Source organism: Falco biarmicus, chromosome 3 (assembly GCF_023638135.1).
Source record: "Falco biarmicus isolate bFalBia1 chromosome 3, bFalBia1.pri, whole genome shotgun sequence".
Classification (NCBI taxonomy): domain Eukaryota; kingdom Metazoa; phylum Chordata; class Aves; order Falconiformes; family Falconidae; genus Falco; species Falco biarmicus.
Window position 1 is genome coordinate 51,185,045 of NC_079290.1, and position 15,289 is coordinate 51,200,333.

Here is a 15,289-nt window from a genome sequence, read left to right on the forward strand (position 1 = left end):
CACTATAAGTAACGTACCCTTTAAGTGGAATGCAAAAAAAAAATACAAAAAAAAATTTCAGAGAACTAACTTTGTGAATTACAGTTAGAGCTTTTTATCAGTGGAGAATCACAACCAAGTAAAGAGCAGTTCCAGCAGGATTTGAAAATAAACACTCATGCTATCAAATGGTTTTATCAATGACATAAAGACAAGTTAAAAAAATAATATAAGAAACTGTGTGGATACCATTAATTCAAGAAAAATTGTGACTAAAAGAGGACAGGAGTGACATACACAATGACCTGAACTGCAGTGTTAGCTGGGTATACTCAAATGAAGCAGACCTGGATACAGTACAAATACTTCCCTGTGTTTAGGTAGACAAAACATAAATGGTAGTTGGTGGGAAATGGGATCTCAGAAAACAGCTACAGATGTTATGAAACCATATCGGACAATCAATTCAATGTGAAGTCCCCAGCATCATGCTGTGACCAAAGCCAGACCAGACTCATATACTTACTAGAGGCCTTGAACATACAGGAGGCTGAGTAGTGAACTGGACCTGGCCAATGGTTTTGACGAGACTAAAACTGGAGGAATACAAAGTAGCTGTGCTTGTTCTTAAGACCATGTTGAAAAGTTTGAAAGGGTGCAATAAAAAGCCATGAAAATCACTTGAAAACTGGCAAAAATGCTTTAGAAAGCCTTAAAGAGTTCAGTCTGTTTAGTTTATGAAAATTATGAGGCAGCATGATTTTGCAATGCAAGTGCCAGAAAGGGAAAATGCCACATACTAAAGAGTTCTTTAATCTAATGGAGAAAGGCTTTACAAGAAATTAAAGAGGGGAACTGAGGCCAGACAAACTCAGATTTGGAAGAGAACTCATTTTTAAAAATTTGGGAGTGGAATTAAGGACAAACTCTCAAGACAAGTGATAGACTTCCTGATCTGCATGTTTTCAAATTAAGACCAGAGGACTGAAAAATAAATGGAAGTTAATATGTGCTCAGAAACAAGTAGTCAGCTTAATACAGAATAAATGCTTGAAATTTTGTAACCTACACACACACACAAGCTGACAAAAAAGCCTAAACATTTCTTTACACTTAAGCTCTATGAAACCATTACCTCTCAAGAACTACTACTGAAAGAAGGTGCTATCAGTCATTTGTCACTAACGTGCATAACTCCCACCGTTTCTCTCTAAGTGCCCACTGTAGTCATGCTTCACACTCATTTCATGGTTGTATTCGGTTTGTCCATATTTGCTGTCATTAACAATTTCAGCACTTACCCATGACTTCAAACCAAAGAAAAACGAACATGGAAAGAGGAAAAGGTGGTTATAAAGAAACAAGAACAAAAAAACCCATATGCACACTCATAAATTAAACCTTGAGTTGTCCTACAACCTGCTGGCAACACCATTTCCCTAGGTGATGCTGGAAATAAAGGAGTTGTGAAGAGTCCAGATGGATGCTATTTAAAACAATTCCTTTACCCCTAAACGTTCAAAGACTTTGATGACTGAGATGTTATAAACCATCGTATTTCACTGAAATGCAATATTAGGTCAGAAGACAATCAAGACAGCATTCAACTCAAGTCAGGCAAAACCCACAAATAATATAAAGTTCATTTGTACCCCAATGTGGGCCATAAATACACACATGTAAGTATGTACTTTCACAGAATAGTGTATGTATAATGTTTCTTACCTGAGGGGATTTTAGCATCTGAAATACACTGATGCCTCCAAAAGCTAATGGCAGATCTTTCTCTGTTCTGCAGTCGACATAACCTCTCAGCTAGCCCACCCCTGCAGAGGATAAAGGAATGTTCAGTTTTGCCAGGAATCGGTATTCAGTTTTGCCAAGTGACAAGCCATAGAACAGATGGAATATGTATGTTTTGACCCTTAGAGACAGAAACATACGGTAAAATTAAATTTTGCAGAGTAGTTCTCTTAATTTTGATTTTCGAATCGATGTACTCCCAATAGAACATACACTTAGGGTCAATACATACAATAAAACATATTCTGGGTGTCCAAAACCTTCATATTTTCAGTCCTGTCTCCAACACAAGGACTGTACCGGAAGGTTCCCAACTTTTCATTGCATTTATACATATACCCTGATAGATACTACAGACCATTGCGAATTCAAAACAAACCAATGTAACCACCAGTTATAACAGGTCGGGATTCTTTTCCTCACAGATCTGTTTGTCTGTTGGCAAGGAGTGATCACAAAAATATTCTTTTACCCATACTTGACCCTATGATTCATTTCACAAGCTGGGTCAAGTGTGCAGTTTCAGTGGTCTGAACACTCTCCAAGATGAAATTAATTTAGCATTCCCAAGGTAAGGAGCAGAGGAGTGGCATCTAGTACAAATACATTTAAGGTAACACTAAAGAAATTCCTACACCTGGATTCAAAGCCAGAAGACATAATTTCTCACTTTAAGAACAAAAAGACGAATGTGTTGGAAGCTGTCTTTGGGCTACTACAAAGAACTCTGGACTACTATGGGCATATTTGAGCATTTTTCTTTGGCTTCAAAGAAGTTATTTGCATAAAAACCTACTTTGTTCTTTCTTTATAGAGTACGTTTTTCCACAACAAGTACTATCCAGTATATCAATAAAGACTTCTGCTATGGTAAAATGTGTCCTTGGGTTAAACTGGTTTAGGAATCAGCAGAGATAAGATACAACCACCTCATGATTACTTGCGCATGTGAATAGATTATTTTGGTTTAGAAAAAAAAAGCAAAATAGATTGGTAAAGCTCACGTTACAAATGTGAAACTGGGAGGACTCACACCTGTAGAAACCAAGAAGGAGCTAAAAAGGCTAAGCAGCACTTCAGGCAGGATGTAAAAAAAAATATCTCTTTAGCAGTTACTAAGCAATTTCACCTGCAGACAAGTCAACAGGTTACATGAAAGGTCATTAGCGGTCTCAGCTGAATTTCTGATGGACAAGCATATACTTGCAAACTATCCCAAGAATTATTAGATGGCATGGTTAAGCACCTTAGTAGTAAAGATCACAGAATGAACACTCTGAAATACAAGAGCCACATTTGACCCAGAATGATCCATAAAATTTCTGTAGTTTACATAACTGCATCTCTTCTATGGCTGGTGTGAGTTTCTCTCTTCCTTTCAGGCACGGAAGAGAGAAACTCAGACTCTCTTCAGAGGAGGAAAAATTCCCCAAACGCCCAAAACAGAGAACACACACTTAAACTATATATAAACCCTGCCATATTAAGGAGGAAAACAAACAAATATTTAGGAAGTCCTGGGCTCCAGTGAACTTCCAGGTAAGCTTAACAGCCTTGTTTAATCCTGCTTTCAACATGGACATTTTAGACACAGGGGCAACTAATACAGAGAAGTGCAATGGAAGCTTTGGTACCAAAAGCAGCACAGTCAAGCACCTAACTTCATACAGGATAACTTACTCCGCTAGTAACACTGCTCATCCATGTTTTCCCCCAAACTTGAACACTCAAGCAATTACAGCACCACAACACTTGTGGGCAAGACTTCTTGCCAGGAAACTGTTCTTAGATGCATTGGTAATTCATCTTGGCTGTGTGCTCTACATGAGCCATGATGGAACAGGTAGATGCCAGCTCAGCTAGGGTTAGAAATGCAGCAGTTAAATGCATTTTGAGCTTGCTTACTTAAGTCTTGCGTGTATAGCCTGCAGCTGAACTCTGTGGTTGGACTATAGCAATACACAATACAGCTAGCAGCTCAAAAACTTGTTTTGCTGAAAGAAAACTGTTCAACAGGAGTGTTCTAAAACCCTACTCCACGCCTTCCACAGACAACAGTCAAAGAAATTTATTTTTTTCAATATATGCTGTTGATATATTCAAATACATCAATATTATTCAATATTAGTTCAAACAATAGTTCAAATAGTTCAAATAATGCTAGAAAATCTTAAGGTACCTGCAGAAGAGGGCAGCTATTACTGGTTCACATCTTCATTTCCCCCCACCTTTCCCTGATCAGGGCTACAATTGTGTCCAGTCAAACAATTCCTACTCTTCTGTAAGCCCACTACCGTTTCACCTGTGGCAGGAACAGCCTGTAGCATGAAGGACTCAAGTTCCTGGTTTCGTGGCTATTGCACACAACAGGAATACACCATTCCCGTTCCAGGCCTGATACGCCTACCAGTGAGAGTCTCACTGGCTCTTATAACTTCATTACTAATTTGCTAGTCATCTGTATTAGGATAATAGTTATCACAAAGGTCCATGAAAAGTAAAACGGTGCCTTTCCTTAGCAGCCCTTTGGGCTATTAAAATTTATTGATACTTATTATCATCCTTCCATTTGCATTCCAAATGCAGTTAAAAATAGTTTAAACAGAAAACATCATAAAATATTCCACATCTGCTTGGTTGCAGAATATAAAATTTAACCAAGAATGCATTTATGAAAAGTTCTCAGCTGGACATTGGAAATGCTTTTTTTGTAATGTCTGTTTCATATTGTGAAATTTGAAAATAAAATTCAAGGACATGCCATGGACAAAAGGAATTTCTATGACAAGAGAGAGAGTTTATGGTGTGTTTCCTTTAAAAGGTAGAAACAAAGGCATTTAACCACCACCCAAAACCTAGGAGGATTAATCCCCTTTTTAGCTTGAACACATAAACAAAGAAAAACATGCTTTCTGTTACGTATTCTAACAGATTTGATGACAACGGCATTTGAAAACTACCAGTTCCTTCTCATACAGCACAGGTGCCCACACTTAAAAATGCCTCTCTCTGTGCTGTGAGACACTGAACTATACAGTCAGTCACTCCTGGCTGTGCAGATGAAAGATAAAATGGAGTTACACAGAGCTTACTCAAAGCAGAGCATGCTATTAACCAGTTGCCAGCTTCAGTGTAAGAACCAACCCCATGTTTTGAAAAAAGCTACAGGGTGAAAATTACTATTATTTTATTCCCAACTGCACATCTGTGGACTGTTAAATACCGAATGAGCTTTTAAATTCAGTCTTTGGTAGTAACTAGGTTTACTGGGACTAACAGCAATTTTTTTTTGCTATGGATTCTATCATAGGGAAGAAACTTTTTGCTTATTTTGGTATTACAAGGTAGAAATGGGTAATATTCACTAGCTAGAATATCCCCTAGCTTTCCTGGCTTTTCAAGCTCCAGAAACTGTTTGGCTTGGTTTTGCCAGATAGGAGAGGTTTGTTGCCATCAAGGGCGGAGACTGGATTCTACAGTACCAGTCTTGGTTAATCTGCAGTCTGTATTTATTTATGCATCTAACCATTTAAATAACTTTAGAAAAAGATATTCAGTTCTCTCTTTTGCAGAGATTAGCCCTTATGATGCATTTAATTGTCCTCCATGACGAACTCAACATCTCTGTGTGTGTGTGTGTGTGTATGTGTGTATAATTGGCAAATACATTTTAATTAGTAATGTACAATTTCTGTAATCAAGGAAACTGACAGACTGTATTTAAATAACAAAAACTGTAATTTGAGATGCATACTTTACTGACCAACACTTCAAACTTGCCCCCAAAATGTTTCAATATGAGCAAACTGAATGCACTTGGCAAATTGTTAAAGCAAAGGCCGTTAGGGAAGCCAAACTGCTCAGATACAATCTCCACTGCCCACAACCTTTTTATTTTTAATCACGAAACTTTCAGTACAACTATTTTGTTCCTTTAAACCCCTGAGGGTGGACAGATTTAACAAGCAGAAATCCGTGTCCTATTTTTGTACTAAATCTAAGCTTGTTGAAATACCGTATTTAAAACACCACATTGCCATTACTGTCCATGTCCAACAATATCAACATGAAAGACAGCTTTGATGACCACAAGAAAGTGTAGCATGTACTACAAAAGCTCACTTTCTGGTGACTGTCCCTTTCCACAAAGTTCAACAGCAAGACTGAAGAGTTTTATGCCACCATGTAACAAGTATCACCAAAAGGCAACACTGAGCCTGATCTGTAACTCTCAGGCTGCTGGTCCCTAGCTTCCAATTCCAATGAGGGAGAGGGACCGACAGACAGGACAAAAGAAAAGAGCATTAGTGAGTAGGCTGTGTTTTGAAGTCATCTTCGATCTTTCTCGAGATCTATGTTCATTTATTAAGGCTTTCATTTGGCATGGCACTTACCAAAAATAAGCTCTCATTCACCTAAGTTTACTCCTTTCCAGACTTCATTTGAATTTAAGAACAATGAACACTTAAGCATCTCATTACTGACATGTCTCCTCATATACACCATGTATTTCAAAACACCCTAAGTTACACAAATGTATATCCCCATCTCAGGACTCAGCAATTTCCCTCCTCTCTTTTCAAAGCAAGGACAGAACTCCTCTCATATTTCCAAGTTCACTGGTCAAGTAACTGACTTTTGCAATGCTCCGCTCCATATTTCTAGCCCACGGTGTACTGGCTAATGAATTAAAAAGGACTCCTAAGCATGCTGGCATTTAATTTGTCAACCTGCAAACCCATAAGCTATTATCAGCTAGTTTACAACCTGCAAAATAATAAGGAACACTGAATGTTGACAGTCACTACCAAGTGCTCCCTTAGGGTACTAAAGAGCATGGGTACACGTGAAAGACATGATTGAAGAATGTTGGCCTCGCAAGCGCAAGCCTCCTCTACAGAGGCCTACCTCCTCTCCAGTGCAGAAGAGAAGCCGTTGACTTCATAAAGTAACAAGGGATCAGAAAGAGTAATTTTAGCTTTACAGATCAGTCCCACTCAAGCTCTGACTCAACAACTAGATTTATAAAGTTTCATGTTGGATGAACCACTATTACCATCATTGCTGGCATTATTCTCTTTGTTGAATGTGGGATACTTCTCTGGAATCAAAGCATAACACAATTTCTTTCCCTATGTGATAGAACAACCAAAGATTAAAGTAGGCAGCGATAACTGTAATTCCCTATAAAACTTGTCAAGCAATTACACTCTGCTACAAGTTCTGGGGTCTTTCCCTTGGAAAGGAATCAAGTGTTTCTCCTGACCCAAAATTTCCATGTCAAATGAACAGCATCTGAGGTACACACCTAAAATGAAAGGAAAATGGAAGATCTGTATTCTAACACAATTGATAATTTCTAACACACAACTACCAAGGGCCAGCTGCATCTGCCAACACAAAAATACAGAAGACCCTCCATATTTTTTTCAAAAATATACCGAGTAGACAGGCAGTGCAGTGATTTAGTAAACTGCACTGGACGCTGGATTTTCTTGCACAGCAGTTGCTCACATTTCAATACTCTGATCTGTTGTACCCATCCAGAGAGGTGTTGTGTCTTTTTCACACTAGCCAAATCAACAAGGCAGACATGCTTAGAGAGCCTCTTCCAAAGTCTTAAGGATTCAAGGATCTGGAGCCTCTCTTAAAAGAGTTCAATAAGCCAAAATCTTCTTGAGTCCATGTAGTCTCTCACCACTCTTTTTCTAATGTACCACGAAGGAAGTCACCTCCATAAAACGTATTTGGAACAAAGATACCATTTTTGTGAGTCCCCATAGCGCAAGGTATCTTTCAGCAACTGCGTTAGACTAAAGTAACCATCTAGAGAATTTACCTTGTCTTCAGCTGTAAATTCCAACCAGCGTGTACTAGAAACATCCTTAATAACACCTTTAACAATTAAATTTTTGCAAGTTGTGTCTGGACACTATAACACAATTACTCCTGCAAATCCAAAATAATTCTTTGTCATAGACACCAAAACTTCATCATTCTTGTGTTGTGAAATTTGGTTTCCAGGTCCCAGTTGTCTTGGACAGCACAGAGGAAGAGATGTAAGGGGGATTACAATTGTGGCTGCTGAGAACAGGGTGAGTGAGCAGTTTCTGCATCCCATATGGCCTCCAGGGAAATAGGTGATTGATTTTCCCATGCCTGTATTTACCCAAGTTATCTCACAGAAAACACCTGAAATAATTTAGGAACATCTTTGGAAATAGGTAAGCTTTTGGGGCCTGCTCTTTTCATAGTTTTCAAAACATTGATCACCTCTTCTTAACAGCCACTGAAAAAAACCCCACCAAACCACAGCTGAAAAGTTTACCACAGCTCTCTGGCTCTTAAGACTCCTTATTAGAAAAGAAGTATTTCAGGTTGTCCTGCTTCTCTTACAGAAGAAGCTCTCAGCAGAAGTAAGATGATTCAAGAAGGAGAGTCTTCCCAGAAATAAGTTATCCCCTTTCTGGCTAATACTAAAAATAAAAAAAAATTAAAAAATCAAGTGCCAGACTCACATGCACAATCTCGCAGAATAGAGTAACAAAATTTAGATGATGACTCTGTGTGGACCAGTTCTCATGTGCGAACAGCCATGCCCCACAAGATAAGGGAAGAGCCTTCGCTTCAGTTCTGAAGGTTTTGCCTTTTCTGAGCAGAGACCTTGCATAGAAAAGCAACCTCCATGGTTAAACAGACCAAAGGCACCAAAATTATTTCTCTCTGATAGGGAACAACTGTACCCTGCTAGACCATTCTGATCAGTAAAATAGATTACATGTGAAACTGGAGAAATCTGCCATATTAAGGAAAGTGGTTTGGGACTTTTTTTACTAAAAGTGTTTTTTTTTCCTTTTAACACCAAGCATCTGGCCCAGTGAAACCATCAACACTTACTAGAAATAAGGCATTTTGACTTTCAGAAAGTGCAAAATAATTTGCCTGTCTACATTGCCAGTGATTACAAGTGATACATCTGTAGCACAGCTGTGATATTTTTCAGTTATAGTCTTCTAAACCAACAAGAAATTCACTAGCAAGGAAAACTTAATCCAATAGTTAAAATAAGCGTAAGAATATGACTGTCAAAAGGGCTAGTCTGTTGCTGTTACACCCTCACGCGACTTGTAGATGCATGTAAGAAAGAACAGACCCAATTTTAAAGTAAAAGCCTCCTTCATTTGTGCCAGCTCCTCCTCCCTTGGCAATTTCCTTTATTTTCAGGACCTCAGTTGGCCTCATGTGACAACTGGGTTTCATTTTACTGCACATAGTAACAGGACATTCTGTAATTTTCTCCTCTTTCGATAACAAAAGTTAATTTTAGCAGATCAGATCTGCAAATGGTCTACATACAAGTAGATATAAGATAATGAAACAGAATTTCCTAAGATCTTATTTTACTAGTAAACTAAAAACAGTCACTCAAATATATAAAAAAAATTCAAACAAAAAGCTAAAGCATCTATTCGTCACAAATAAAAGCTCTTACAATGTGACAGATTTGGAAGTAGGGTTAACATTATATAATTTAAGATATATATTTCCTGCATTAAAACCCAGACTTTTTTTTATAGAAATAAAATCTTACTAGAAAAAGCATACAACTCATAAAACCTTTAGGAAAGGTTTACTTGTTTACTTGTAGACAAGAAAAGCTGAGTGCATGCATTTTGAGTTTTCTCCTTTACAAATATTGAATGAGCTGTTATTTAACCTATATAACACACTTTTAGATGTTCAATACTCTTTATTTGTCCCTTCTTTCACAAAGGAACTTTGAGAGACTTGCAACTAGCGCAGTTTAGACATTTCAGCCTGTAGCATTAACATTAATTCCAAATCTAAGAAGAGGAGCTTCCTGAAAATTGTTATTTGCAGCGTATACTCTCTCCCCTCAGGTTTGCAAATCATTTGCGTTATTTTCCCATGCAGTTTTGACTGAAGCTGAGAAAATGAAACTTTGTGGTGGAATAAAAGGGCAGGAACATCTAAACCCAACAGCTCTTGACCTCTTGACACCAAGGCAATTCACCTCAGTATCAAATACCACTAGGAGCACCTCCTTATCAACTTTCTTAGTAGCTCATGCGCACAGTACAATGACATTTATCTCTCAGTGTACCTGGGAAAATTACACTACTCCCACTCCATCCACCCGTCACCAATTTTGTTTAAATAAAGGAAGGTAGCTACACAAGATGGTATACACAACCAGTGTTTAAGGTGAAGACGTCCAGGAGCAGTGGTATTGATGGCTGTGAATGAAAGAATGATACTTTGCTACTAGCATGAGAAACTAGCACCTTCTACAGCACTGCCCTTCAGGTTGCTTCAGAACCTGCCTGGGACCACCAACATCCCTGAAGGACAAACACCACTACACAGAATACCTGCTCTCCCCTGTGGACTGTGTTAGAAAGAACAATCTTTATTTAGAACAATTCTAAAACCAAAACCTAACATTACAGGGGATACATGAAGAGATATAAGAATTTGGCAAAAGGACACAGAATAGACCAGTCAGTAGGCGTGGTGGGGGAGGAATAGCTTCTGTCATGCCTTCCTCACCTGCAGATGCTAATCACTTTCCAAAACCCCACTTAACTCCTAACCGGAGGACTGCAACATGTTCCTTCAAATTTCACTCATCATAAGTGACGTTGTATAATGTGCATGTTCTTTTGGGGACATAGATGGGTTTCTCATTTTATTCCCACATAAAGGTGTTGAATTTACACTCAAATTTTTAACACTAGGATGAGCGGAATTCATTTTTATCATCCATAATTAGCTTACTTCAGAAGGTTTTCTGCTGTTTTGGTTACATCTTGATTTTTGTAGCATATGAAAATAACATCTGTAATAGGATCAAACAAACAATACCTTTCCTCCCATCCAAGCAACTATCCATTTCCATTTTCGCACCAGGAAGATTCCAAGAGGAGGGGACAGTAGAAAGTAACTTCTGTAATGGTGTTGAGTGTTGGTAGATGAGGGAAGAGCAATGATGTCATCTACCTGGACTTGGGTAAAGCATTTGACACTGCCCTGCACAACATCCTTGTCTCTAAACTGAAGAGACTTGGATATGATGGATGGATGACTTGGTAGGTAAGGAATCGGTTGTAATGGTCACACTCAAAAGAGTTGTGGTCAACGGCTCATTGTCCACGTGAAGACCAGTGATGGTGGCGCTCCTCAGGAGTCCATGCTGGAACCAGTGCTGTTCATCTTCCTCAGCAACACGGACACTGGGACTGGGTGCACCCTCAGAGAGTTTGATAATGACACCAGCTGAGTGCTGCAGTCAAAACACCAGTGGGAAGGGATGCCATTTAGAGGGAACTTGACAGGCTTGAGAGGTGGGCCTGTGCGAACCCAATGAAGTTCAACAAGGCCAAGTGCAATGTCCTGCATGTGGGTTGGGACAATTTCCAGTATCAAAACAGGCTGGGTAGTGAATAGATTGAAAGCAGCCGTAAGGAGAAGGGCTTTGGGCTGTTGGTGGATGAGAAGCTCACCTTGACCCAGCAATGTACGCTTGCAGCCCAGAAAGCCAACCATATGCTGGGCTGCATCAAAAGAAGCATGGCCGGCAGGTCGAAGGAGGTCTACTCTACTCTGCTCCCATAAGACCTCACCTGGAGTACTGCATTCATCTCTGAGGCCCCCAACATAAGAAGGGCATAGACCCGTTGGAGTGAGTCCAGAGGAGGGCCAGGAAGACTGAGAGGTGCTCCAGTCCCCTGACCTATGAAGACAGGTTGGGAGAATCACAGTTGTTCATCCTGGAGAAGAGAAGGCTCTGGGGACACCTTATGGCAGCCTTCCGGTGCCTAAAGGGGGCCTGCAAGGAAGCTGAGAGGGACTTTTTGACAAGGGCCTGTAGAGACAGGACAAGGGGGAATGGTTTTAAGCTGAAAGGTGATAGATTTAGATTAAATATTAGGAAGAAGTTCTTGACTGTGAGGGTGGCGAGACACTGGAACAGGTTGTCCAGAGAAGCTGTGGATGCCCCATCCCTGGAAGTGTTCAGGGCCAGGTTGGATGGGGCTTTGAGCAACCTGGTCTGGTGGAAGGTGTCCCTGCCCATGGCAGGGGGATTGGAATGAGATGACCTTTAAGGTCCCTTCCAACCCAAACCATTCTATGAATCTACAGTTATCTCAAGTTTTCCACAGACACTAACGGCTTGTTTGGGGTTTTTGTTTAGTCTTGGTTGGGGTTTGCGAGGCATGTAGTAATGTTAGGGGGTTTTCTTTGAGGCTGCATAGAAAAATGTATCAATTGAGGTAACAAGAGTACAGCTGCAAACAGGTAATGCAAATATAAATGCAGATTGCAGTGTGCCTAAAAAATTTGGAAGAGGTATAATATTTTTTCAGAAATTATAAGCTAAAATATTATCTCTGCTTGAAGATAGCTTCAGTTGTCTCAAACAACAAAAAGAGATTAAAATAGAAATAATTTTTGTTTTCCTAAAAGTAAAAACAAAACCATAAGAGGCCTATTCTACCTGCACAGAGACCTATTCTACTTACATCAGGACTCTTCCATGAAGTAAGTATGATTAATATGGATTTGGAGTTGAACTTCTTGCACAGGAATTCACATAGGAAGACAGGAGCTCTACCACTTGCATCATCTCTGCCCAACCCATGCTTTCCTAGGCACCAGCCGGGAAAAAGACAGCCCAGCTAAGCAGAGGCTTTCAGCTCTCTTCCACCTACTGTTCAGTTCCAAATGGTCCGAGTGAGAATGCATGGGCCAGATCCAGCTTGCAGGATGATCTCTCCTGCTCGCTGCTTTTTCTGCTGTGGCCTCAACCTGCAGCAGAGGTGGGAAGGAAGGAGAAAGGACAAGCCAACAACTGCTACGTGACTTCTAGCTATATAACCAGAAAGAAGGGGTTGTCACTTCATCGATCAAGAAGCTGAGAAACCTTTCCCTGAACTGGCTGTCAATTCACAGCACTGAAAACCTGAGCTTTCCCACTGAGGATGCAGACTCTTATATTCACTGTTAGCACACCAATGAAAAAGTTTTCCATCAACAGTAAAGGGAAGGATGGGAAACAGACACATGTGGAATTAATGCCCTGAACAGGAAGAGTGAAAAGATGGCAATTACCTGGACAAGCAAAATAACTAGATACACAAAACTCATAACTAAGGAATTTCCTGCCTGCTTCCCTGTTCTCAAAGGAACCCAAGGTGGAACCACAGGATGGAAGAATGGAAAACCCTAGGAGCTCTGCTCTTCTGGCCACTCCAGACAGATTACATTCTTCATCATTGTGGTTGGTTTGGTTTTGTTTATTCATTTGTTTTTAAAGCTATTTATTCTCTTAAACACTTGTTTCAGTGTATCTTTGCTGTAAAATATATTTTTGCACTGATTGTTGATAGAAGTTATCAATGAAGCTGGTAGGTACAGATTCAAGTCATGTTTAAGCTACAGAACTCCTCGCTCTGGGATGTTGTTGCAGCAACCAAAAGTTTTCATGGCTTCAGAAAACTACTGGCCAAACTCACAAACCCACTGAATGTAACAAACAGCTCCTGAGCAGCAAACTGCTGAAGGCTGTAAGTGCTTCTGGGCAAAACTGTATGCTTGTCCTGTTCTTATTATCTACACACGTACTTGCTTTTGGCCGCTAACAGGTGTTTTTGGGGGTTTACAGCTTTGGACTAACCTAGTACAGTTGTGTCTTTACGTTTTTAAAGTAACAACAAATAAAGCAAAGCACTTTTAAGTACAGAGATCCTCAGTAAAAAGGACTTTCAACTCTGTTCCCTCAGTCAGCATTTTGAAATAGCCAAGAACATTTTTAGAGAAAAATAAGGTATGGCTATTTAACCAAAGTGAAGATTTACTTTTTAAGTAATTGACTGATTACTGTACATGGAATCTGCTGTAAAAAAAAGTAAGAAAGAACCACATTGTTAAAAATACAATAGATATCTATAACAGCACTGTTCATAATTGCAGTCTCCATTTGAGGCACACCCTCACATACACCATTGAAGTTAAAGCAACATTCGTTCATTCAGTATAGGAAGTGGCCATTTTTGCACTGTAACTAGCTAGAGAAATAGTGAATTTTGAACATCAGGCTTCTACTGCTCAGGCTGTTTTCTTTCAGCAGTTAGATATCTTTTTTGATGTATTTGATTAGTCACAGAGATTTAAATTTCAGGTTAACAAATATATCCCACCTTTGCCTAAATATCACTCTGTCCTACGCTATTCAGCAGTATTGCTCATCTACTCCTCTCCTATAGTATTTTGGATAATTTTGCCCTGACAAATCTGCAGAGGAAAAAAAAAATTAAAAATAGAAAAATCAGAGGTACAGCATTTTTGCAGACTAGAGAGGCACAAAGCAATGAAATGATCACATGCTAAAACAGAAGTATGTCCACTCACACGTCTGTAAGGCACTGTAAAGCATTATTAGAAGCGCAAAAACATGCAAAAATGTTGATTTTTATACAGGAGTTCAAGATCAAGAGCTTTCACCACAGATTTAAAAAGTGAATTGAGTTCTTTCTTGCCTTGTTTACAGATAAATGACATTCTTTAAGCTTTTGGAATTTTCCTCTCTAAAATGTTTATCCTTGAAATGCATCCCTACTCTTCTGTAAGTATTCTTTTACTTACAATTAAAAGAAAAAAAAAAGTTTCCTTAAGGTGGACAGTGCGTTTACCTCAGCAGCTTCCTCTTCTTCGCAGACTCGGCGGGGGCGCGGGGGGCCCTGCCCGCCTGCTTCCCGGGGGTGCGGAGAAGGGCCTGCGCAGACCTCAGCCACTCGCCGGCTGGTCGTGCTGTGACATCCCCCGTGTCCCCTCCTGACCTCAGCTGTAACTCCTCAATGGATCCTGGAATAGTCTTCGCCAGGCTCATCTCTCCTTCTCCCATGCTGTCATTATCAGATGAATACTCAGAAATTTCTGCTGAAGTTGTCTAAACAAATAAAAATGTAAAGCTATTTAAAACAGAATGCTAATGAGACAGTACAGGTTTACACAGGCAGTTATTTATGTTTCCTAGTAATCCATAAATTTCATGGCAATTTAGTAATATAACTTGGACAATTTCACTGTAAGTGCACATTAACCTTTTGTGAGTCAACGTAAACTCCTGTACATAAGGACCATCTCTTGAGGGACAACTGGGACGAGGAACAGTTATTTTTTCCACCAACTTATCTACAGAACTTACCAAAACAATAAGCCAATGCTTATCTCTATCAAGAAAAGTTTCCAGACAGGTGTCAGGATTAAAGCAAGTTTTCAGAAAAACAGAAAGGGGCTAATGAATGGCAGGGATCATGACTGGCAGGAACCCTGAGAGAAAGCAAGCTTTCACATCGGGATTCAAGTAAGTAGGAAGGCTGGTTTCTGTAGTCTGGAAACAAAGGGAAGAAACACATGCCTCCATTGAGAACTCGTAGCTGGCAAAAAGTATGTAGCCTTTTGTTAAAATCAGATTTTGGCCACT

At 39.6% G+C, this 15,289-nt stretch overlaps 1 protein-coding gene across 4 annotated transcripts in view; it reads right to left on the reverse strand.

The window, feature by feature from the left end:
* The window catches only part of SPIDR (scaffold protein involved in DNA repair), a 209,238-nt gene that overhangs the window by 139,631 nt on the left and 54,318 nt on the right, over window positions 1–15,289 (reverse strand). For all 4 annotated transcript variants that reach the window (XM_056330864.1, XM_056330863.1, XM_056330865.1 and 1 more), the window contains exons 6-7: window positions 14,496–14,752; window positions 1,705–1,805 (exon numbers count right to left, since the gene is read on the reverse strand). In XM_056330864.1, the coding sequence (XP_056186839.1) occupies window positions 1,705–1,805; window positions 14,496–14,752 (358 nt within the window). The remainder of the gene's footprint in view (window positions 1–1,704; window positions 1,806–14,495; window positions 14,753–15,289) is intronic.